Raw genomic sequence first — 25,921 nt, 5'->3', positions numbered from 1 at the left:
CAGCCCTCCAGATTGGAACATATTCGGGGAATAGTTCCCTGGATACTGTCCAAACATCTTTCATTCACTGTTTTGTACAGTCGATATGAACAGAACATCTATTTAAAATGATACTTCAAAAACGATAAAATATTCTTTTTTTTTGGGGGGGGGGGGGGGGGGGGAGCTGTCATTCAAATGAAATGAAGTGTGAGCCTGCGAGATAGCACAAAGCCTTATATGGAGTTTTATATGTAGGCTTTCTCGGCTATCAGTGTGAAATCGCCTGTGGAAAAATCAGTGAGTCTCCTGTGTCCTGAGAGGACGAGTGCATCTTAGAGCGTTCCAAACAAGATAGACTTATATTACCATTTTCATGTTTAAAAATAAACTGCTTTTTTAATTCTTTATTTGTCATTACCTGTCACATGTGTCGGGCATAGGCCTACATTGGGTTAATTGCTCTCATTTCTGATTATCTGTGTTACATATTTGTAATTATTTATTTGTGTGTGTGTGTGTGTGAATTTTACACAACTGCCAGTTTCTGGCTTGCTGTGCCTTTTTAGTGTCACGGCCCAAAAAAAATGAGATTAATTGCAGTTTCCCATCCCAATTTCCCACTAAACCGTATGAAACACCATTTGTCTGAATTCTACTCCCTACGCAGAAGATGGAAATAGTTTTTAAAGTGACTTACTGCCATCTAGTGGTTAGCAAATCTGAAAATAAACCATTCTGACTTTCAAGCTGTCTCCATCAGTTTGTTAAACCTTATCATATATACACGAAACAGAATGATATTTTGCTCATTGAGTCTACTCAAATGCAACACCCATGCCTTCCCTATTTTCCCACATATTATTAATAATAACTGCAGTAGATTCAGCGGCATAACATAACGGTTAGGGACCTAAGCTTGCACCACTGAAGCTGTATCTCAGCACCCTTGACCAAAATACATACAACCTAAATTACTCAAGTAAAATTATATCCAGCTGTGCAAATGGATTGCACATAAAAAATTATTTAAGTAGTTTCTTATTCACAATGGTTTTTTTTTTTTCTTCTTTTGAGAGAGCGAAAAGCCTTGTCACTAAAATGCCTGGCACCTTGCAGTCAGGGCAAGCTTTGATTTTATATTAGGCTCAGATATGTGTATAAATAAACAGGGCAATAAATTAGCGTATTGTCGTGAGTAGTTTACTCTGTCGGCGTGACGACCTCACAAAGTTTCATATATCAGCCTTGTAATATTGCCGAAAGACAACTACAAACTTGTAGTGAGGGAAAGGCAATACTGACACTACTACCACAGGGAACTTGTTGTGGTTATCTGCAGTATTTCTTAAACATGAAACAAAGATGTTGAGGCCTCGAGACTTAAGACAGGTTTATATGGTGCTGTAAGTTTTACATCTCAACTCATTACATTTCCCTGTGCATTATTAACATCTTGTGATTTGCGAGAGACTAAAACTTAGCTGTAAACTAAGTTTACTAGAGTAACTCTATATAAGTGTCATGTACATTTGCAGATATTTATATCAACTCTAAAGATGGCAAGCACCCATTGCCACCAGAACAGTTGGAGGGTAATGGCAGCGTAACACCTGTACAGCTCACTCATACAGGAGTTACAGCCAGCCTGGAGCTCAGAGCGAGGGTCCTCACTCACAGTGTCACCAGAGTTACTGTACACACATATACACAGCACAGTGTCACCAGAGTTACTGTACACACATATACACAGAGTTACACACACATATCCACAGCATAGTCTCACCAGAGTTACACACACATACCCACAGCACAGTCTCACCAGAGCTGCACACACATATCCACAGCACAGTCTCACCAGAGTTGCACACACATATCCTTACTCACAGTCTCACCAGATTTACACACACATCTCCTCAGTTACACACACATATACTCGTAGACTATTTAGACTAATTATGCTTACTTTCGTTTTTAAAAATATTCCAATGAAAAACCAATATGGGACCTTTGTTTTTTGCGTATCAAAGATGTATGAGATGATGAAAGCTGGCTGTTTGTAAATTGTATGCACACTCCTGTTCATGAGATTAGCGTAAGGAAACAGCCATGAACAAATACAGATAAGAAAAAAAATTATGAATGACAAAATGTTTTGTAAATGAGGCCCAATGACACTGTGCAGTTTGCACATACAGACTCTGGGTGCTGGAATAACCAGCAGGCGTCACTGAAGAGCAAGTGAGACGGTAGTCCTAACCGACTGAATCCCTCCCTCCCTGGACAGTGCTACAGCACAGGCTAACCATGCGCTGCTCAGGCGCTGCTCATTGCTTAAAAAAAAAAAAATCATTCATTAATACTGCTGAATATTTACTCAAGTACTTTAGGCTAAGTACTTTGCCCAATAATACAATGGTAGGGCTTCACATGTGATTGGAACCTGAAACTATCTGACTTACAAACCAGGAGGAGAAGCCATTTCATGTACCAGGTGTAACCAGTGAGCTGAAATGAGTGTGAAGATCATGCTGAGCCAAAGATGTGAGTCCTCAAGCTGTTTTCAGTAATAGCATGCCACCTGCTATTATTCCGGCTGCACAACTTTAATGGTCTAAAATAATTGAATCTCTTGGTTAGAATGAAAATAACTGAACGCAAAGTAATCGTATTATAACACAGAGATTAAAAATTCTCACAAATCGTTACTTTCCTCGCGAAAAGGAATATGGCTTCAGGGAAAGTGCGCAAAAACAAAATAAGCACATTAAATGCAATCACACAGATAGGAGATAGTGAACCAGAAGCTAGTGTGTGATTCTTATTTAAACTGGTAGGCCTTTTAATCATGCGACGTAATGAAAAACATCATCATCTGAAGTTCAGGATGATGATCTTTTAGAGTTGTCTGATTGCTCTGTTGGAAATTCAGCCAGCGATTGCGATTTGTTTAACCCCGCTGAGGCGAATGCGGTTTGATCACGGATGCCGCGCACGCGACACCGCGCCCGTTCCGCACGCACACACACGCCTGTCTCAGCGCTGCGTGTACGCAGCGTGGCGTCACGTCAAACCTGCCCTAAGGTGAGACGAGGAGGAGATGAAAGGAAGGGATGAAAGAGGGGTGTAATGAACAACAGGCTTTTCCAGCCCAGAGGAAAGGAGATATACCGAGCAGGGGAGAGGAGGGAAACTCATTACAGCTACAGAGGTGGGGAGGAAGATTCCCTCTGCCCCTGCGGCCCACCTAGGTTACCAGCACGAAGCGCAGAGTCGAGAGGTTATGTACCTGAGCCCTGCAGGGGGGGTATAAAACACCACCGGAGGGGGGCGGGGGGGGGGATGAGCGTGGCAGGAGGGGGTGCGGGGGCAGGGAGGGGGCCGAAGAGGGGATAAATATAAACCCCCTCGCCTCCGAAGGCCGCGACAGGTGTTCCCCAGGCCCCGCCCACCTGGCCTTTTGCGGAGAGCCACATGCTCCGGGCCCCAGAAAGGATCAGTCATTCAGCAAATGGCATGCCGAGCAGCCAAGGGGACGCGGCGGACCCCCCGGTCACCGGATCGGCGGCAGCTGGTCTCGGGTGCTATTTTCGCCCCGCGCAGCGCGATGGGCAGCCAGCACCCGGGCCGCGGGGCGCGAGCAGCGCCCACTCTCCTCGCCGCCGCCATGAAGTCCGCAGGGAGCGACAAGGGCGGGTCCCCCTCCGACCCCGACGAGCTGGACAGCGGCAGCGAGAGCTCGGGCAAGTCCACGGGGGGGGGCAGCCCGACCAGGGGGCCCAAGGGGGGGGCCGGCAAGCGGCGGGGCCGGCGCCTGGCCAGCGTCAGCAAGCAGCGGCAGGCGGCGAACGCGCGGGAGAGGGACCGGACGCACAGCGTCAACACGGCCTTCACGGCGCTGCGCACCCTCATTCCCACCGAGCCGGCCGACCGCAAGCTGTCCAAGATCGAGACGCTGCGCCTGGCCTCCAGCTACATCTCGCACCTGGCCAACGTGCTGCTGCTCGGGGAGGACAGCCCCGACGGCCAGCCCTGCCTGCAGTACCACAGCATCACCAGCCCCACGCTCAGGCCCATCTGCACTTTCTGTCTCAGTAACCAGAGGAAAATGGTGAGGCCTGTGCACGCGCGTGTGTACTGTGTGTGCATGTGTGTGTATGTGCACGTGTGTATGTGTACAGTGTGTACGTGTGTGTGAGTGCACATTTGCGCGTGTGCGAGTGTGTGCATGTGTGTGTGCTTGTGTGTGAGTGTGTATGCGTGTGCGTGCGCGTTTGTGCGCGAGTGTGCGCGCTTGAAGTCATGTGCATGGTGGACAGTGCCCAAGCCAGGGTAAGGGGCATGTATGGGCTCTCTTGTTGAGCACTGTGCGTTCAAACGCTAGCCTTTCACAGTGCAGAAATTAACCAGTTCTATTTTTAGAGTTGTCTGGGCGAGTGTGCAGAAACAAACAAACAAACAAACAAACAAACAAACAAACAAATAAATAAATAAATAAATAAATAAATAAATAAATAAATAAATAAATAAATAAATAAATAAATAGTCATATGTCTGTATAGGAAATCAGCCTTTGCAAGTGCAATTCTTGCTTTTAATCGCTGTGGAAAATAATCAGTGACATGTTTTAGCGAACACATAAAATGAATGTGCTGTGTCGTTAAAAAGAACAATCAATTAAAGATTAATACAATACGAAAAAAGCGTAATTGAACGTACGTTTAAAAATGTTTTTTTTTTTTTTTACCTCGGCAGGTCAGAGATGGGGAAAAGCACTCGTCTGTTTGAGTTGAGGAAACGGAGAGGACGCATGCTCGGACAAGCGCCGATGTTTACATGTAAAGATGACTACTGTTCTATAGAAGAAGAAAAAAAGAAGCTGAACTTTGTATATTTTTGTAATTTCATGAACGAAAGGGAAGAGAGGGACCCTCACTGAAGTGCACTTTGCGTTTTATCTGAAGTGTTTTGGTAAAATGTAACACGAGCCCGTGTGTACAGCTGCACCTGGCAATGCAGCTATTTCAGTATCAGAAATGCTAAACCTCAGCGTCCCGTTCCTAAATGAAAGTATTGCCTCCGCAGCCAGCCACATGGCTGTAACCGAAGCCAGGACACACAGTGGTTGCTGTCAGTATAGAGACGGCTCTTCTGCCAGCTGGGCAGAGGCAATTAAGTCCCTCTAGTATTGCTACACCATCCGACCGTAAACAAGAACTTTCAGTCCTGTAGCGGCCTGTCGTTCGCCGTATTTTAGCATGCTTAGAGGTAGTTAGCTAAACTTCGCGCTTTAATGGGGAGTTGAATCAGAATACCAATTGTAAGGAATGAATTTATGAGGGCTAGTCAAAACTGAATATACATAAACAACTATAGTCTATATTCAAAATATATAAATTAATTTCAGACGGTACTCTGAAAGAACATGGAAAGAAAGATAAGGCAGAGTAGAAATGGTAAATTCCTTGAAAAGTGATCGCAATTAAAGGCTTTCTCCTGTCAGTGATGTATACATCCTACGATCATCTTCACTACTAATAACTTTTCAACCATGATCAGAAACCCCTTAATAATTACATTGTGTTTACAAACTAGTATTAGTATTTTATTAAATAATTGTCTTGATCAGGAATGTAGTTGCATATGCAATACTGTACGTATAAAGTTCAACGTTTTTGCATGTGAGAGTGAGAGAGAGAGAGAGAGAGAGAGAGAGAGAGAGAGACTGCTTGTGTCCTGAAGATCTTGGATTTAAATTTCTTGAAGTAAATTGATTCTGGAAATAATTTTGAATCATGCACCTACTTTGTAAACATATGGTAATCTGGGGTTCAAATACAGAACAACAATGTTTACTTGCTTGTATTGCACAAAACTTCAGACAATATGTTGCTAACACAACATATTCTGATTATTTTAGTTGGTCAAACAGAAATGTAAAAAAAGCACCTCAAATCCTTATGCAACGTGTACTGTTTTGAATATTATTAATGTTGTGCAGTATATAAAAAGAATAGTTAGATTTTACAGTGTCAGAGAATTGCACTTTTCATTGATAAATTTGGTTTTTCCAAGTACTTTTCAAAAATATCTGATGTGCCCAACAATATATTATTACCATGAGAATTTCAACTGTGACATGTGTACAAACCTGTACTTGTGAGTATCCTATCAAACCAATGGCACAAAATTTCACAACAAATTTGCTATTTAAACTTTTCACCTCAATTAAGAGCCAAAAATGTAGTTTACATATGCACTATTTGCTGAAATATATAGGCCTACCTCTCAAAGTATTAAATATGCCATTTATGTCAGCATACTTGAATTTACCTGGACCTGTGTCCATATTGCAATACTGTTGTTTTATTTTGCACATAGCAAAACATGAAGCTGCTACAAATGACACATATTTTTGTACAACAGAACAAGATAAATATGAGTTTAACCAATTGCATATATCAGTGAGTTCATTTTCATTCAAATTATTAAAAGTATTTTTAAAATTATGGCTTTGCTCTTTTACTTTTATGCATGTTTTTCACAGAGAGAAAACCACATATACTCCAAAGACTATTACATTTTCTTTGACATAATACAAGTGTCTTGTATGACAAAAAAATGTTGCAGTGAAAATATTTTCAAAAAACTATTTTTTTTTTTTTTTTTTTTTTAATGCTCTCTACACAGAACAGGATTCATCATAATAGAATATATGGTTCTTCAGATTAAAACCAGAGACTCATGTCCCCTACAGGGGACAAAAAAATGAATTGTTGGGTCTTAGGAGGATATAGCCAAAAACAAAAACTGCACTCTAATGGGTTCCTCTAGTGGACCGCCAAGCGCAGGCTTTCCAGCATCGCCATAATTATAATTATTGGCTAACTACATAATTTGAGAGTAAAATATTTAACAAAATCTACTTACACAAAGTCTATGTGTTGTTCTTGTACAGGCAGAACAAGTGGTAATGTGAGTGCTTAGAAATCTGAAATCTGTTTCCATGACAATGGAAATTCAGTAGGACAAATTCAAAAGTCACTTTTTTTTTTTTTTTTTTGCTTGATGACATTTTCTTTCACTTCCAATTGAGATTGAAATTAAAAGTGAAATTTCCAAACCTCAGTTTGCATTGATTTTTTTTTCTTTTTTCATTCAGAGATCACTATTGTGACCTCTAGCGGGCATGCAAAGCACACCCATACCACAGGGTTATAGGGTCAGGGTCAGGGTCGGGGTCGGGGTCGGGGTCGGGGTCGGGGTTGGGTTGGGTTTAGGGTTTAGGGTTTAGGGTTTACGGTTTAGGGGTATAGAGCAATGCTTCCAAACTGGGGTTTGAGGTCCTCCAGTGGCCTGTGGAGTCCCACGGTGTCCTCAAAAAAAAAAAACATTTTCCATGAGAAGTTATATTCATTATTTAAAATAATGTTTTGTTTATTCTTCGATTTCATAAATCGACATTTTGAGTTCCAAAAGAATTTAGATTTACACACCAGAGGTGTTCACTATAACAAACTAGCCTACTTGTAAATAGTTACTTGTCTTGTAATAAATCTCGTTTTGATCCTACTGAAAACTGAAACCTCCAATTTCCATCAAAGATCCCTATGAAATGGGTAGCTCAACAGCTTTTTTCTTTCCTGCAAGCTAACAATGTGTATGAGAGGTTTCAATCTGGGTTTAAGAAGCACCGTTAAAAATAACTGTGGCAATTCTTTATGACAATGACTCCTCTCTTGAGCGTCTAGCAGCGATTATAGCCTAACTATCGAGATTCTAAGTAACTGGAGATAAAACTTTTTTTGTAGCCTACTCCACACAGATCATAAACCCTTGAATATAAAAACGACTCATTGAAATAATTTGAGTAATGTAAACGTTATAGTGCTTTTTATCCAGAAAAACCGCAGCTACCCCGTTTCCATTTCTTTTCAGGCCAGTCTCGCCTGGTCCAATATGGCGGCGACGTTGATGTATCGCAGCAACGGGCCGAAGCAGTCAATGCGGCGTCTATGTATATTTGTCTATGCTTTGAACCAAAGACAAAGACATTAGCTATGCGGGAAGGCGATTTGTAACCAGAGACTGTAAAAAATATGGACAAAGCTACTGTGGCGTCACCCATTGACTCTCCGTGGGTCTCTAAAACACGTTAAGTAGGCTAAAGGAAATAGTAAAAATGACTCGCCTACCGAAAAACTTCAGAGGATGATTATTTTATAGTCGTCTACTGCAGCTGTAAATAGCACACGCCATAATGAAATCACTACGAAATGGGATGCCTGCATTTTCTGACTTCGCACAGGTGGACCATGGTCGGAGCCACAATGTCAAGGCTAAGAGGCGCCACCTCCCACCCCAGTGACCATAGACTGTAGCCCCTACTGTAGCTTAGTCCTCTGCAGTAATCAGGAAGTGACGCAAACTGTTCCTCATTGGTCCACAACAAATATTATAACAGTGCTCAAATGACACAATAAATCATGAAATCGACCCATGGACAGTCATAAGACGAATAAAATACACCTATTATGACTATTTGTTCTTGTGAGAAAAAATTATTGACTTTGTATTTTGATCGCATTTGTACCGTAGACTTACATGGAAACTGGATATGAAAACACCTATACTGGAGCCATCCGTAGTGGCGCTAGTGAGCAATCAGGAACTACAACACCAGGAAATGAGTTTCAAAAACGAAGTCTGGTTTTGGCCGCTTGGTTTAAAACAATGGCGTCGCTAGGGTGGGCTTCTGGGGCTGAAAGTTAACCCTGGATGTTTTTCGTCCAGCCGCGGACCTTTTGACACCAAAATAAATAAATAAATAAATAAATACATTTTGACACCCGAAAAAAAGAGATACAGCACCAAATATCATTCCATTTAATGGCCCCCTAACGTAAACAAATCACCCCCTTCAAATCTAGCAGTAAGTAACCTAACCGACTAGTAGGCGCAGTAGGTTGCAAGACGATTCGATGGCTAGCACTGGTACAGTACTTTACTGTAAAGCTCAGTCACAGGGTTCTGAGTGACAGACTGACAGTTCTGCTTGTCTGACAAACGTACCCACTACGCAGAGTTCTGTAGACGAGTCCGAATATTTCTCGTTCAGTAACGTTAGTGTCACTGAACTGTCAGAAACGATGGATATCCACGGATTTTTAAAGAAAATATCGAGGCAGATTTTTGAGGAGGAGATTCAGGAGAATAATGATGAGATTGAGAATGTAACTACCGGTACAGCGGATGTTGAGAGAAGGTCAGCAGCTCAGCCTGAGAGTGCAGAGCTTCCGGTTTGTGCAGGGCAGCACAGGGTTGATGATACTGGCTATACATGCAGCTAATTGTGATTAACTAAAATTACGCTATTAGCGAGCTAAAATCAGATTTAGTAGTTTAACGTCAGCAAAATAATTATTCGTGATGTCAGCTCAGTAACGTTAGTACGGCTAACGTTAGCTAACAACGTTAGCTAGCTAGCTAACGTAACTGGCTGGCTAAGCCAGGTAACATGGTTAGCTATATTCTTTTTAGCTTGCCTGCCCAGTGCCTTGCCAGTTTACATGCTAGTATGAAAGGTTAAAAAAAAGCCATTAGACATCATCACTCACAGCTGCATAGGATAAGCAGCTAGGTAGTTAGCTAGCTATTTATGGCTAGTATTTTTTTTATTAATTTAGTTACAGTATATAAATACATATTCTGGTAACTAAGTGTGTTTGTATAGCCAGTTATATTGAATCACACTATTTACTCTGTTAGTCTGTTTCTCTACTGTAACATAACCAGTTTAATTATTCATTATGTAACTACATCTAGCTGTCTTCATTCTGCTTTGCAATACAGCCACATACATATTACATTCATTCAACATTATATCCCTATACTAGCCAGATTAGTATAGCACTGTCATTATTATTTTTTGTAATCTACAGTAATGTTTGTATGTGTAATAATATAATAATTCCTGCTGGTTATGTAGGGGTATTACAGTTTGGGATGCATATGCGTCCAAGCCTGTGGTGAACTTTGCATTTGCTTTATGAACAATTTGATAGGAATTATCAATTAAAGGTGTGAGGAATTAATTGCCAGACACAAGGTGTTTTGAATTAAAAACAGAATGCGATCTTCTATAAATAATGTGTCAAATTATAAAAAAGTAACCATGGCTGTTTTTGCGTTATTGTAAGAAATTGAAAACTGTGCTTTTAGAAGGGAGAGAGTTTTCAGAGACCGGAATGACTTTTTTGCGCATGATGATCCATGGCTTATAAATCGCTATCCCCTCCCAAGAAATGTTCTGTTAGATTTGTGGGCGGATTTAGCCCCTAATCTGGAAAGGAAGACACGATGTAGGCCTAATCATGCCATACCCGTATCTGCCCAAGTACTGTCCACTCTGGGATTCCTCGCTGGACATTCCAGAGGGAAATGAGTGACAGGTCGGCTATATCACAGCCATCATTCAGCCGCATCCTGCCACAAGCAATCAAGGCGATTCTACACGTACTGTCCACGAGATACTTTAGTTTCCCATTTACAGCCAATGAACAGGCGCGCGTCAAAGCAGAGTTTGTCCGCTCATTTAATTTCCCAGGGGTCATAGGTGCAGTTGACAGCCCGCATATTGCCTTATACGCACCGTCTGTAGATGAACATGTATATGTCAGCAGGAAGAATTTCCATTCATTGAATGATCAGATCATCTGCAATGCCCGTATGCAACTACTCAATGCATGCTCCAAGTGGCCAGGGTCTACGCAGGACTCATTCATTCTGCGCCACAGCAGAGTTGGCCTGCGTCTAGAGGCTGGTGAGAGTGGAGACGGGTGGCTTCTCGGTGAGTTCTTTTTTTTCCCAGTGTATAATAGGCTATTAACTGTGCAAAATAATATATCACAACGGTTTTACCCTATTAGGTGACCGGGCTATCCACTGAAAACGTGGCTTCTCACTCCCTTTGCCGATCCCCGAACAGCAGAGGACATGCGCTACAATTTGGCGCACGGCAGAACAAGGTCGGTTGTGGAGCGCACCATCGGACTGCTGAAGGGCAGGTGGTGTTGCCTTGATGCATCAGGTGTAAAACTCCTCTACAAGCCAGAGAAGGTAACTTTATTTTACAAAAATACATAGCTTAAATTTATTTTTAAAATAGGTCAACTTAAAGCAACATATACGAACATTTTATATTTAGGTTTGAAATTGCACACCCAAAGGTTCTGGCCAAATAGCTGACAGTTTAATTTGGAACTACGGTTACTGAGATTTCCCCTTGAAGCTTGTACATTTGGTAGCAATGCTAGTGTAAACAAATGGAATCAGCTGATTCATATCGTTTCCACTAGCATTGCAACAAAATGTGAACAGATTTCAAGGGGACATCTCAGTAACTGTAGTGCCCATTAGTAGTGCAAGTTTATTTGACAAGAACATTGGGGTATGCAATTTCAAACCTAAATATTAGATGTTGGCCTGTTTTAAGAATTAATGGTTTCCCTCCACAATCAAAGGTGACACGCATAATACTGGCATGTGGTGTGCTCCACAACATAGCTGAGGCATGGTATTGAAATGGATGTGGAGATTAGAATGGACCCCCAAGAGCTTCCAAACCCACCACCCAATGGAGCACCTGCCCCGGCTGATGCAGTGAGAAGGAGGCGGCAGCTCAGAGATTGCTGGTAAGAAACAGAATGCCAGACAATATACAAAGCATAGGTTTTTTTAGTCACGTTGTGGAAAACGTTCAACAATTGCATTATGTAAATGAATCAAACCCTTGCGAATTCTTGTGAGTTCAGTCACAATCTGCCCAACCAATGTGTCCAACTCGTTCTGGGTTTGCAGGACTGAAGCGGTCACCACGCGACCTGTAGATGTGGACGCAGACGTGGATGGACCCTCGGCACCTGTGGCCAAACCTTCCCCCTCACTCCTGGCACCTGCTGATTTGGGAGCCTCACACACTTTATCCCTGGGTTGAGGGCGCACGGGCTGCAATGCAGCTTTCCCCCGTTTCTATGTGAATAAAAGAGTAAAATAAATCAGTGCATGTCTTGTATATTGACAACAAAAAGTTTCACATTCTCTTAATTACTTACCCTGATCCAGTGACGCAGTCGTGGGGGTTTCGCGCGCCGACTTCACTGTTTTCGATGTTACTGCTAAAGGATGTAAAAGCTGCGATTAAAAAAATATGAAAAATAAAAATAAAGCAAAAAAGCAGAATAGAAGAAACTCACTGTTTTTGAAACATTCACTGTCCCCGTCGGAGCATGTGCCAGTGCATGCGCGTTCCCCAATGATTGATGCGATGCGCTGGTCCATTTGGGAGAGCTCCGGCATGCCAGGCCCCCCTCCCTTTGCCTTAATGCTGCGGTTATGTATGGCTATTTTTGGCTGGACCGCAACAACGGGGCCAGCCCTACAAACATGAATGTCTGTGACTGACTGACTGACTGAGTGAGTGAGTGAGTGATAGAGTTACACCGTGCATGTCTGTGAAGTCGGCCAGTTCCAGGTTTTAACCTGGTTTAGTTTTAGCTACCATTTAAACTGACTATGACAGGAAGATATCTAAATGAAGAGGAATAAACTAGTAGTTTAAATTGAATTGAGAAACGCATGAAAGAAGCTCAACGCAAGTCGTTTGGTACTACCCCCATAGACAGCTTTTCTTTTGTGAGAAATAAATGGCAAGTTAGCCAGCTAACCGCATTTATACTAGGTTTTGACCTGGTCTAGTTGGTTTTTCACTTGCAGTTTAAGGTAAGACCATTTCTTTTTCAGATCAGCCACAGTTCTGTCTTGCTGCCCCACCTCATTCACTGCAGTGGCGACACACTCCCAAGCTACCTGTTTGGCTTTGTCAACCCGCTATTTAGTTCACTGAATAATACATCTCCTCTACCGTCGCCGTGATCTCGTCTTACAAAAAGTTTGCTTTTCTCTTTTGGTCCATGGTTATTCCTGACTAAACCCTCATTTGTGCTAGCATTATATAAGGGGAAATTGCTCATTGTAAGGCACGTTCAGGTGCTGTCAATTTTAAGTTAATTTGAGATTTATAGATCACAGGTGTGTAAGTTACAAATGGGCTTCTTAGAACCTGCGTAAGCAAGGTTTTTTATGCTCAGTATCTTTTATGAATCGAATGTAAGCACACTGTCCGAAATTATCTTAAGGCTAAGTTCAAGTATAAATCAAAGAACATTTTTATAAATGAGGCCCCAGATGTACTTTTCCAATGCCACTTTGCCAAAAAACTGCACATTCTCGTTTTCAATCATAGGATTTGTTTTGCAACAATATTCTAATGCCGGGGACTTGCTTGTGGAGCCAGTTAGCGTGCAAATTTGTCAGCACATGGGCATTGCTACATTTGACAGTTAAACGATGTAGGTCACAATCTTAGCAGCCCCATGAGATTCCTGTGGCATTCTCTATCAAACTGGGAGCACTGAACAGCACGCATGCAGCCTGCCACTGCGTCTTTTCCCTGTGCAGTCGCTGCGCTGTCGGATGCATGTAAACTGATCATTACTGCACAATGAGGCAGGTGAGACTAGACCTCTGCAATCCGTGTTCCATCCTGAGAGATTCCACACTGCTGGGGCATTGGCTGGGCATTCTCACTTTTACAAATGTCTCACATACTGTATATCAGTTGAATGTTTCAATAGCCAATTCTGAGTACTATGGGCATGAACCAGCTATTTTCATCTGCGGCATTTCACAAACGAATAAAATCACAAACTGAATTCACGCAAACCCCCCCCACCCCCAACAAACTGAACCCACATACACGCATGCACACACTACTGCACACCACAAACCCCTCCACCACAATCTACACCCACACACCCCAAAACCCAACATGTGCACACACCTCACACACGCACGCGCACACATCCCACAAACTGAACATGCACACACACACACAAACTTAATGTGCGCACACTGATATCCTGAGACTTTGGGGCAAAAGAAAAAATACAAATCCATACCTTCAATTCTCTTTATTTTTTTAAAAATTCAATTGATATCAGGGTAAAGAAAAGAGTAACCAATATTAATGAGCTGGCACTGCATCTTACATACGAGGTCCAGGGCAATTTCAGTTCTTAAGTGGCACGTCACCAGCACCACGCATTTACATTACATTATTTTTACATTTTTTTTATCCAAAGTGAAAAGAATAAACTATAGCTGGATAGAACCAACATTCAAAATACAGGGCTTACTGCTTTGGCAAAACAGGAAATAGTAGTTGAGAAAAGGAAAAGAAAACAGGCCAGGGTCCTTATACTTAGCTGAGAGAAGGCGTACTCAAGTCTAATTCAACTTGTTTTAAAATGCAGTGACTGAAGGTGCCTAATTAAACCAAATGCTTTTCATTCCAAAATAAGGGGGACTGACAAAAAGGACCACTGGGAAAGAATAAAAAATGATAATTTGGGGGAAAAAAGGGCCAAAGGTCAATTTAGAGATGTCCAAATATGGCACCTCATCAATTAGTGCCATTTGCAAAGTCGCGTTGGGGACGCTAGTTTGAGGATTGGTGCTCTTTAAGTGTAAACATGATTCGTTTAGAAAAAGGAGTTAAAATTAATGTTGTTAAAGCCCTTTAAATCACATCTAAACATTATGGGTTATGGTTGAGAATACAGGAGGTAGAATAGAAAAAGAAAGAAAGAAAAAAAAATTGAAGACGAGCACTTTGTAACAAAACATTCTACGGCTCCTACGACTGCTACTGCGTTTAAAATGCAGGCCTTAGTCTTCATCCTCCTGCTCCGACTCAGATTCTGCAAAAAGATCAAACAGAAAATCAGCCGCGTGAACGTACTCTTCATTTATACAGCAAACGATGAGTTACTCTTCAGTGCGAAAATGCTGCAGACAGGACTTCAGTCACTTTAGAGATGCCGGTGTGACCAGCTAGAGGTCAACTGGCTGACAATGTCAGGGCTGTACAGTGCGACGATATTGTCACATTTGCGACTGAAAATAACGTACTATGCAAACATAAAAAATACTTGTACCACACCTCTGTGACAAGTTGTTTGGCTCAATAGAGTTTTATCATTATTACTGTTAATTCTACAGGACTCGGGAGTCCAACATGACTTCTCTCAGACAGACAAATGCCTGCAATATGGGCAAAAGTACAGTGCCCTCCAAAAGCATGGGATCAGTAGTGAAATTTGTTTTATTTGCTATTCTCTTAAAGCTGCAGTAGGCAACTCACAATGGTCGCAGTGTCGTTAAAACATTTTTTAAACTGTAACACCCATTGGCCCCACACACAGAGAGAGACACCCTCACACCCCTGCTTCTCGTCGTGAGCGAACAACATTTCTAGCTACTCCTCAGCAAACACGATTACAGTTTGGTAGCTAGCTAATGCAGTGGTGGTTTTGCTAAGTCCACTAGCTAGTCTAAAGTGAACCATCTACCTGATGGTTTGCGATAGCTGACGCAAGTGAAGTATTTTTTTACACATGTAAATTCTTGAACAAGGCTACCCTCTATCCCAGACTAATGGTTACCAGATGCACCAAGCCCAAATTAGGTACTCTGCTGGACATTTCACAACAGGACCTTTCCCACAGGTGACTGTACACACCTTCCTCAGCGTTCTTCAGCCACTCCACAAACTTCTTCATCTGCTCGAGGAAAACGCTCTTTCCCTTCGCCACATGAGCGTCCGTGTACCACTTCAAGATGGCCTCTTCGCTCAAAACGTCCGCTGCAGCAGATAAAACAAAGCACGTATTTCAGGATGGCGGGCCCGGCAGACGCGCACGTGCAGAACAGCGGGAAGGACGCCGAGTAATGCTGGGGACACGCGGGGGGGGGGGGGGGGTTACGCACCTTTGTAGAGCAGCACCACGATCTTCTGAAAGGAGTTCATGAAGTGAATGTTGTCGTAGCAGTACTCCTGGATCTTGAGCAGCAGGGTGATATCGGACAGCCCCTGGGAGGTGAAGGCTTTCAGGAGGGGGCTGTATTGCTGGGGGAGGGGGGAGAGAAGAGGAGAGAGAGCACCAGGAGGGGCCACGTCAAACTCCACCAGAGACTTGCCATGGAAATGGCCAACATTACCCAAAGGATAACGCAACCACATGCAGCGTCGAGTTATATCTAATGCAGTCACATCCTGTGTAGCATCTTAAATAAAAGTACATAAATCCAGTAAAATGAATGTTGTTTTTAATGTATGCAAATTGCAATGTGAAGCTGAAAAACTTCCACCTAGTGTGGACAATAAAGCTTGAAGTCTAAAAAGAAACCCACAGAGGGGCGTGCCCATTGAGGTGCTGTTATAACACAGGGGCGCACAGATCCTCTGAAGCAGTGTTTCTCAACCCTGGTCCTGGGGATCCACCGCCCTGCATGTTTTAGATGTCTCCCTGCTCCAATACACCTGATTCAAATGAATGGGTCGTTATCAGGCTTCTGCAGAGCTTGATGACGACCCATTCATTTGAATCAGATCTGTTGGAGCAGGGAAACATCTAAAACATGCAGGGCAGTGGGTCCCCAGGACCAGGGTTGAGAAACACTGCTCTGCAGGTCAGCAATCCTGGGAGGGGACCGTGCTGCCCCCGGTGGTCCTTCAGCGCTCTGCTAGCGGAGGTCGAAGCAGCACCGTCCCGCTGAGAGCACCGGGCTCACCTTCAAGAGCTTGATGGCTTGTTCCGTGACCAGCTCCTCCTTCTTATTCCACTCCACGGAGCTCATGACGCTGCTCCAGACGATGCCGATCATGGTCTGCTCGGAGATGCCGGTCTTCTTCATCTCCTCCTTGACGTAGACGATGATCTGGGGAGAGAGATTGGCCGTTCAGCAAAGCGGTCGCAGGATGGTTGCGGGATGCTGCCTGCATGTTCATTACATTTAACCGTGTTTTCCCAGAACCCTTTAATCCAACTACCTGAAAAAAATCTAAGCTACCTTCTGGTGCCAATCAAGTTGCAGCAATGTGATCGAAAGTAGCTTATACAGCTTCTGGCAGCTGACGGAATAACCTTAGTGTGGTCCTCCTGACCTTGCAAATGGCCCTGATTTAAGAGAAGCTTTACTCCCCCCACTGAACCACAGTGTACCACATCCCAGGGGTCACACTGGAATGTGGTACACTGAAAGACAGGACGGGTGGAGATGGTACTAAGGCTGAGGGGCGGAGCAGAGGAGAGGGTAGGGGTGTAGAGCAGAGGGGAGGGTGGGGTTTTAGAGCGGAGGGAAGGTGGCGGAGTCGCCCCGCACGCTCACGTCTTTGAAAGGGTCCCCGCGGGACATCTGCTCCTGGAGCTCCTTCTGCAGCTCCTTGCGGGCGCCGATGGACTGCTGGTTGCGGGCGAAGTCCGAGAGCTCCTTGAGCCCCGCGTCGGTGAAGTAGCGGGAGAAGTGCTCGCAGCTCCGCTTGTTCGCCGGAAACAGCTCCTGTGCGGCAAACGCAACGTCAGACCGCTGTCAGGCAAGCACTCAAGCCACGCCAGTCAAATGGTGAAAATGCCCCCCTGCCCCCCTACCCCCCTCCCCTCCAAAGACACAGCAAGACCGACACTGAGGACCCGTTACCATCAGCCTGTTGTCCATGCCCACTTTTCGGAGATTGCTGGCCACAGAGTTGATGTCTCTCTCGTGTATCCAGGATTTGAACAGCTTCACAGCAAAAGCCGCAGAGACACCTGGAGAGTGAGAGAGGGGGGAGAGAGAGGGAGAGAGAGGGGGGGGAAGAGAGAAAGACTGTTCAGCTCTCTTGCACACAGCAGGGTTTGAATACCAAAGAGAAGAGCGTAAGGAAACAGAGCAGCACACGTTCACAGTGTACATTAATCACGGGCGGTACAACACCAGGCAGGTGGAACGGAAAGCAGTTCAGTAGAGGGGCGACTCGCCTTCTTTGACGAGGTTCTCGTTGAAGAGGCTGCTGAGGATGGAGGCGGATATGTTCCCGTTGGCCAGCAGGATCCCCGTCAGCATGGCCAGCTTGTTCCGCTCCGACTCAGAGAATCCCTTCAGGAACAGCAGCAGCTGCCAGGAGGCCAATCGATTGAGTGATTGATTTTATCTGACATATTTTAAAATACACATAGAATTGGTAGCCCCTAGGCAATGACCATATACACAGTAGAATTATGGAGGAAACTGGACACAATACAGTAGGACGGAAATCCAACACACACAGTGGTGCCCGGGGACCAAATTTGAGAGCCACCCACTTAAATAATAGTGTACACAACACTGAATTATGAAGGGAACAACAAATATACATCAGTGGGAACCAACCCTGTTCCTGGAGATCTTCCATCCAGTAGGCCTTCATTTCAACCATAATTTGGCACACCTGACTACTAATTAGCAGCTCAATGAGATCTCAGGCTGCTGAGTGAGGTGTGCTTTGTTAGGGCTGGAATGAAAACCTACAGGATGGTAGATCTCCAGGAACAGGGTTGGTTACCACTGATAAACATAAGTCAGAGTATTTTTTTAATTAATCAAATCGGACTCATTCTATTAGAAAGCGGTGGCCCAATTTACACAATCTCTTTAAGTGCAACTTCAGCAAACGTCTTGGCAGTGAGCGCAGATAACCTGAGACAGGCCTCACCTTCTTGATCTCATCCTCCAGCCCTTTCTCCAGGTACTTGTAACGCCTGATTAACTTGTTAAAAACCTGAGGTGTGGGACAAAACGAGAATTAGAAGAAAAATTTACTTGAACTCTGAATTAGGTTTCTGAGATGTGACTTAGAAATGTCATTTAAACTGCATCATGCCTGATACGTAGAATCCTGAATGATTTTTCAAGTGGAAATAAAAAACCGAATCATAGAAATCAAAATTACTACTTTTACCAAAGTGAGTCTTCAAAACCTCAAACTGTCTATGCTTTATGAATATCTGATCTGACAGTATAGACCATATTAATAATTCAAAGCTGTGTTTGAGGATAATGGTCTGAAAGAAAGGAGCAGTGACTGTAACAGCTCACCTGAGCATACGCTTGCATGGTCTCCAGGTCTTCTTGTGCTGTAAAGACACAGAACTCTGTGCGGGTCAAGTCATCAGACAGAGTTCCACCGGGGGCTGAAAGAGCAAAAAATAAGTATGTATTAATTAGTTTTTCTTCTAAAGACGCCTACAAAATATAGGACAGAGTATATGTTCTATACAGGACATCTCACAAACACCGCGCCTATGTTTTCTGCAATGTTTCAGGGGTTGGCTGCACAGTACTGAATTTAGGGCTTGTGTTCCTTACCCAGCATTCCGCCGGCCACCAGGATGTCAAACAGCGTCTCTGCATAGCGACGGTAGTCAAGCTTGGCGCCAGAGGCATCAAGGAACTTCGCAACTGCGTCCAGATCAGAGCCAGTTTGAGTCAGACCTAGAACGATGCTTTCCTGAAACTGAGTAGGGTCAAATCTCTCCTTTTCATCTGAAAAACATGATTTCCAGGTATTAAAGAAAAAATAACAGCACAGTAGACATTCGTCAAAATTCAACACGTGAACACGAAAATGTGAAATTGAGGGAATTGTATACCTCTTTTCCTAGTTTTAAAACGCTGGCCGGTTAGCGTTGGCTTTTGCTGCTTTTGATTATTCATAAAAGACACCCTAAGGAAGAAAAAAACATGCCAACTGATTAATGCTGCCTTGCAAAATAGTAAACACTACTAACAGTATATTGTATTTAACACTGACTACATATTTCCCTCCCATGCAGACACTAAATTGTTTTGACATAAGAGGGCACGTAAAACGTCACGTTTTATTGACAAGTGACACTTTCAAATAAATTGAGGAAATGGCAGATAGGCAGCCGTTCGCGGACAGAAATTTGCACTCGGTTTCCCAGGAACACCCCTCTTCCTACAACTACGTCGCACAATACGTTGCCATGTTTAAAAAGAAAGAGCACGATCGCGAAATGTAAACTTGCAACTACCATTTGAAGACGTTAATATGCAGCATAAAACATTTACAGATGCTAGATGGCTTTATTTTGCTATAACGTTACACTTGGCAAATCCTGTTAGCGCTAAATTACGTTAATCTTCCAGTTTAATGTTAGCACATAGCACGTCCTGACTGCGCAGTGTCGAAGGTCGGCTCTTGGCATTGTTTCATACACATCGTACCAAAATGGTCTCCAAAAAATGACATGTACTTTGGTAACGTAACTTACGATCAGCCAACAAGACTGAGCCAGGCCTCGATCTCTAAATACAAAAAGTCTCCCGTCGAATCGAGACTTCAACAGGTCTCATTTTATAGCCCAGCGTTAGCTTGAGAGAGACAAACACATGCCCACACATGCGAGACCTGTCAACGTCGTAGATCATGTAGTTAGACCAGCAAACAGGAATCCACGACGATCCTCAAAGATTTCACAATCAAGCTACTGGTAACAACGTCATTCCCAAGTCAAGCCAAACGATGACTGCGTTAGGATACCCATTTCAAACATCAGGAACCGCAAAGCCAGAGTGGAAACTAACGTTAGCTAGCTTACGCAGTTGAATAGCCAACATACGCAGATAGTCTACAGCACACATCAGGCTAGGGCTAGTCAACTTTGCTAGGCCAGAACATCTAACGCTAGTCCACGTTAGCTAGGACAGCAACCTAATTAAAACAGGTCGAATGGCACAGGGTTAGATGCAATATAACCAAGACACTCGAGTGATAGTCTAGCCGTTCACTAACTTGTTGCGATAGCTGATGTAAGCCGATTTAAAAATAAGTTTGCATACACAGATAACAAATTCAAAGTTCCCTACACAGCAAACTAACGCTACACACTTCGCATAGAAACTGGAAAAAAACATAACTGAGTTTGGCAAGCTAACGTTAGTTAATCAACTAGTCACGACATCTAACATAACGTTAGTTAGCCTAGCTACGGTATCGAACTGTTAGCGAACTTAACTAGTCTAATATTACATTTTAGCAAGTGATGGCAAACCATATTTATTTAGGCCAAGAAGGCAGTTTAGCTACTACACAGTTTCAGTCCTTTGCCACAATGCTACTACTAGCCTATAATTTTCGCGATAGCTACTGGTTAACCTAGTTAACAGGCTAAACGGAATCTCAAAATATCTAGCTAAAGTTACACAGCGACATGTCGAAAACTCAGCAGTGGACACCCTACATTAGTCTAGTTCGCAAATCCAGCTAGCAGAAGCAATCAAGAACTTACCGAAAATAATGCAGATCTAAAACAGTTTTCGAACCAAAAAACGACTGCGACTATATCCAAAACCTCAGCCCCAACTAAAAAAAAAAAAAAAATCCTACAATAAAATACAACCGAGTGCGACGGCGCCAGCCTGAAACGTGAATCCATTAATTTTCTCAGGGTATGTTCAGGCTTAGAAAGTAACTAATGTAATTTATTACCAGTTTGATTCACCTAAACCAATCTTTAATGCGTAAATTACCGTTATATATTACGTTACTAAAGCCTGCTGCACATAATTCACCCATTTTTGCGTGAATATGTTTTTTAAGTTATACCGTGCTCCCCTCCAGTTAGATTAGTTGCTATGATCCCAACTTTGCCTTCAGTAAGTCGATCCCACTATTCTCTTGTAAGGGGAGGGGGCGTGTATTGTATTTTCGAGTTAGTCTTAATTTGTTTTCATTTTTAACATTGAGCGCGGAGTTTGAAAATACATGACAGGTTATTTATTTGTCTTTAAATTGCATTTTTATTTTTGTTGTGACGTTTTGACTGGGAAATGGTCCGCTTATGTAGTCGTTTATTACCCCCCTTTACTTTACTTTCAAAATCCCGACGAGTTTGAACAGCGAGCGAGGCAATGAGCTGGAAACTCCATAGACATGCATATTTACTCACTTTTGTCCATGGGTGATATGGGTGTTTGATAACATTTTTCATTAAATAAATAAAATAATAATGAAAAAAGTGTTTTTTGTTTACTCAGTTTCCCTTTGTCTAATATTACATTTTGTCTAAAGATCTGAAACCATTCGGTGTGACAAATATACAATAATATAGGAAACCAGGAAGGGAAGGGGGCTAATACTTTTTCATGGCACTATATGTATTAATGCTTATTCTTCAGTGAAACACAATATGTCTGATTGCTAATGGTCCAGAATTTAAAGGCATTGTTAGAGATGTAAGAGTGAATCTAGACATTAAACACATTCAAGAAACACTGAGGAAAGGGAGTGGAACTGACTTTATAACTCTTGAAGTCGGGACCAGGGAGGATATTTACAACCCATGTAAAAAACTGGAACTGTTGGATGAAATTTCTGTATATTTAGAACAAAATGTTATTTGGTGTGGAGATTTTAATGCACACAGCACTATATGGGATGATCATAATGACAGTGTAAGAGGGGTGAGTGAAGAACTGATGGAGATTAAAAATTGAGTCTGTATAAATGATGGTAGTGGTATTAGAGTAAATCTTAGGATGAGCTCAAAATCAGCAGTCAATCTGGGAAGTTAGAGAATCAAGGAGATCAAATAGAAAGATTAGGGAGCTGGTCTTTTAAAAGAGCAAATTTAAGGAAATAAGTGACCAAGGAATGCGAAAGGTTGATATCAATCAAGATATTTTGAATTAAATTCCTTAATTTGAGAAGTAATATTAGGAGCAGCCAAACAATCAATTCCAAGGAAGGGAGGGTGGGTCAAAAGAAAACTTGTACTTACGTGGACAAAAGAATGTGTTGAAGTTGAATCGGGGAAAAAATTCTTGAAAAGAGCCCATCATTTTCAGAACTTGAATATAAAAGGATGTACGAACTGTTGACACGAACAGCAAAATACTGGAAATTAATTTTGGAGAATTGCACATTTCATGCACATTTCATGTTATAAATGACAAAAATTCCTTTACAGTGCACTGTGAAGTTGTCATGTACAAGGTGGATGATACATACAATTTATTGGTTTGTTGTGGAATGACCATGTAACCAAAAGCATAGCTGTTGGAACAATGAAATAAATAAAAAAATTTCTTTGCACAAAAAAGGTTTGGCCCAGAGAAAAACACTAAAATAGAAGTAATGATGGTTTAACAATGTCGTGAACTATCCTTTAAAATGAATTGATTCTATTGAATAAAAATATTGTCCAGGTCTTTTGAATTAATTCATTGTCCTGGTCATGGGGATATTATCATAAATAATAGAGACAAAATAACTGACGGCAACAGATTTTACACTGCATTATATTATTGGCACTTGGCACACACTATTTTCCAGGGCACCTGACAAAGTAGATTTCAGACCTGGGTCAAATATGTATTTTTATTTTTTTTTGATTCAAATACTTTTCTGTGCTCTATCGACCTTGCCTGGTGTAAGTAAGCCTGCCAATATGACCAATAGGCAGGGTTTGCATTTTTTGAGAGTATTTAATTGGTTCCAATACACCAGACAAGATCAGTAAAGCGTAGAAAAGTATTTGAATCCAAAACAAATACGTATTTGACCCAGGTATGGTAAATTTCTATATCCAAAGCAGGGCATATTCTCTATTAAAAACAGATACATGGCTTGTTTAACTGTAGAAATGGTTGATTGATGGATATGTGAACAAACTTGTTCCTCAGTCCACACTTAGCCCAGGTCAGAGTTCTTTTCTCTGCTTTTACATCGTGCACTAAACCCTGTTGCTGTAAAGGTCAGAAACACTAACCTCTGATCTAAGAGACACTTAAAAGGTTCCTGTCTCAATGTCCTCTGTGGGTGTGTTCTCTAAACCTATCCCTAACCCTTTTGCATGGCGTTTGACACATTTGATAATCTCTGTCACTGTTTTCATATTTTTCAGTGAATATAGAAAGCTGCTGTTTTGTTAACGTTCAACTATTATTTGGATTCAATATTCATTCACCTTTCAAAAATTGATCAAATGGATGGGCAAATACATGCAATTCTTAAACAGAAGTGATATTCCACATCCATAATTTAGTCATTGATATGGACAAATATCCGAGGCTTTTGATGCTTTGGTTGTGTTTCACAGTTTTTTTTTCTTTTTTTATCTCTTTGATGCCTGCTGCTAAGCTGATGATATTTTATGCTTGTGGACAAAAGTCTTACTGCTGAACTATGCACTCAGACAAAGCAGACAAAGGCAGTAATTTTGCCTAATGGTATAATAAGAAGTGTAATTTGCATTTCTAAATGGAAGTGGAATTGGAGTACCAACAGGTACTGTGCCTCTCTCTCTTGTTGCCAAGACAACTAAACATTCTGTCATAAAATTATCTCACTACGTAAGTAAAGCACTCAAAGCCCGTCTCTCTCTCATATGAACATTTGAACATGTGAAGCTTTGCTCTCTTTCAGATAAGAAGGTTAATATGTGGAGCCTTGACTTCTTAAATATAAACAGGCAATGCACTGAATGTCATGGCCTTGTCCCCCTTAATGGACATGACAGTAGCAAACCTTCTGGGCTGCAGGTGAACAGGGTCAAAAGTACTGATGACATAAAAAAGCCATAGAACCTTTTAAACTTTCCATCCATCCATTCATTAACTAATCCGTTTATTTCTGGGCAGGGCCGTGGGTTGTTGCTGGAGCCTATCCCAGCATGCATTAGGCAAGAGGCTGGAATACACCCTGGACAGGTCGCCAATCCATCGCAGGGCACACACACCATTCACATTCAGGGCACACACTCATACCAATGAGCAATTCAGAATCTCCAGCCTACCCGCATGTCTTTTGACTGTAAGAGGAAACCGCAGTACCCAGAGGAAATCCACACGTACACAGGGAAAATAGGTAAACTCCATACACAAAGGCCCAGGCCAGCATTCAAACCCGGGACCTTCTTGCAGTGAGGTGACAATCAATCAATACAAGACAGTATGTATTCTTTAAGAATTTGTAACCTCTATTTGTATGTTTCCTCCCAGTTTGTTACGGTCAATCATGCTTTTTTTAAGCCGCATGCCTTCACAGCTTCACGGCTTCACGGCAGCACTCCTCCTTCTGGAAGGTTCTGGAAAGCACAGATGAACATGGACGTCCCCCAGAGACCATTTCACTCTGCAGTTCAGCAGCTGCGCAGTACTGTGCTGCACAGGACAGCTCTGCCTGTGCAGCTGGAGCAGGCAGGCCGCAGATGCACGGATAACCAGAGGAGTCTCTCTCTCTCTTTCAGGGAAAACCCTGAGCACTGAAGCTCTCCCTCCCTGAGCTGTACCACAACAAATTATTCACTTCCCAATTCAGCACTGGCATTCTCAGGGTTAATGCTAAACCACCACACTGAACAAGAGCTCCAACATTACACAGCACTCAGCGTTACAGCTTACATAAGCATAAATATTTCAGTTACATCACACAGCAGATCACGTGTTCTTTCGGTTAGGTGTAATGAGTATCGTTTTCGTACACCTCGGCAGGAAGCCGAACACTGTCATCGAAAATGCTGAAAGACTGGCTCCTTGCCAATTATAAGTTCAAATACACCTGTGCCGGGGAATTGTTTGATTGTTCCCTTATTTTTAACTCACCAGCGTTGAGATGCAAAATCAATGATGTGCCACATCAATAATGTTTCGGGGTTTTTTTTGGCTTTAAAAATCTATTTTTCTTCTTCCATGAAGCTCTGGAATGAAGCTCTGAAAGGCTATGGATATATATGAGAAGCATGTGTGTAGATATGTATGTTTAAGAAACAGGGTTGCTAGGTCCTGTGCACATTTTATCAACATTATGTAAGATATTTCTACACCTGGCATTGTCATGCAACTTAATTCAGAATTCTCCTCATTTCTATTTAAAATGATTACGAGGAAGCATCTTCATGTTTTAGACGGCGAGCTGTTAATGCTTCAGCTTGCCAGGTCATGTGATCAGATGGAGAGAACTTCAGGGTATTCATGTCCAGGCTCGACACCATGCTGGCTG

The 25,921-nt window shown here is 42.5% G+C and overlaps 2 protein-coding genes and 2 long non-coding RNA genes across 4 annotated transcripts; 2 read left to right on the top strand and 2 right to left on the bottom strand.

Moving 5' to 3' along the window:
- Nucleotides 1-3,428: 3,428 nt before the first annotated feature.
- On the top strand, nt 3,429-6,634 carry si:ch211-246m6.4 (transcription factor 15). Its single transcript, XM_064311231.1, has 2 exons — nt 3,429-4,090; nt 4,735-6,634. The coding sequence occupies exons 1-2, from the start codon at nt 3,491-3,493 to the stop codon at nt 4,765-4,767; spliced, it is 633 nt and encodes a 210-aa protein (XP_064167301.1). The 5' UTR covers nt 3,429-3,490; the 3' UTR covers nt 4,768-6,634.
- Nucleotides 6,635-10,646: 4,012 nt separating this feature from the next.
- LOC135241224 (uncharacterized) lies at nt 10,647-11,979 on the top strand. The gene is made up of 4 exons (XR_010325945.1): nt 10,647-10,828; nt 10,967-11,097; nt 11,502-11,672; nt 11,839-11,979. It is a non-coding gene; the product is annotated as an uncharacterized LOC135241224 (long non-coding RNA).
- LOC135241225 (uncharacterized) lies at nt 11,875-13,230 on the bottom strand. The gene is made up of 3 exons (XR_010325946.1): nt 12,234-13,230; nt 12,093-12,155; nt 11,875-12,009 (listed from the first exon to the last, which is right to left on the bottom strand). It is a non-coding gene; the product is annotated as an uncharacterized LOC135241225 (long non-coding RNA).
- A 764-nt stretch (nt 13,231-13,994) lies between these two features.
- LOC135240389 (eIF5-mimic protein 2-A-like) lies at nt 13,995-21,351 on the bottom strand. The gene is made up of 12 exons (XM_064309800.1): nt 21,210-21,351; nt 19,548-19,621; nt 19,264-19,440; nt 18,999-19,088; nt 18,611-18,681; nt 17,898-18,033; nt 17,578-17,687; nt 17,269-17,439; nt 16,672-16,818; nt 15,868-16,006; nt 15,620-15,742; nt 13,995-14,798 (listed from the first exon to the last, which is right to left on the bottom strand). The coding sequence occupies exons 2-12, from the start codon at nt 19,609-19,611 to the stop codon at nt 14,767-14,769; spliced, it is 1,260 nt and encodes a 419-aa protein (XP_064165870.1). The 5' UTR covers nt 19,612-19,621; nt 21,210-21,351; the 3' UTR covers nt 13,995-14,766.
- Between the last annotated feature and the right edge of the window lie 4,570 nt (nt 21,352-25,921).

The sequence above is a fragment of the Anguilla rostrata genome, chromosome 15, assembly GCF_018555375.3.
Source record: "Anguilla rostrata isolate EN2019 chromosome 15, ASM1855537v3, whole genome shotgun sequence".
NCBI lineage: Eukaryota > Metazoa > Chordata > Actinopteri > Anguilliformes > Anguillidae > Anguilla > Anguilla rostrata.
Note: the sequence above shows the minus strand (reverse complement) of the source record. Positions and strands in the feature narration are given on the sequence as shown.

Bases quoted from the DNA above. Each gene is read 5' to 3' on its own strand.
- si:ch211-246m6.4 (XM_064311231.1), top strand. From the start codon at position 3,491: ATGGCATGCCGAGCAGCCAAGGGGACGCGGCGGACCCCCCGGTCACCG. The intron at 4,091-4,734 runs GTGAGGCCTGTG...TTACCTCGGCAG, and splicing joins TCAGTAACCAGAGGAAAATG to GTCAGAGATGGGGAAAAGCA.
- LOC135240389 (XM_064309800.1), bottom strand. From the start codon at position 19,611: ATGAATAATCAAAAGCAGCAAAAGCCAACGCTAACCGGCCAGCGTTTT. The intron at 18,034-18,610 runs GTGAGGCCTGTC...GCCTCCTGGCAG, and splicing joins TGGAGGATGAGATCAAGAAG to CTGCTGCTGTTCCTGAAGGG. The intron at 14,799-15,619 runs GTGTGTACAGTC...ATCTTTTTGCAG, and splicing joins GCTGAAGAACGCTGAGGAAG to AATCTGAGTCGGAGCAGGAG.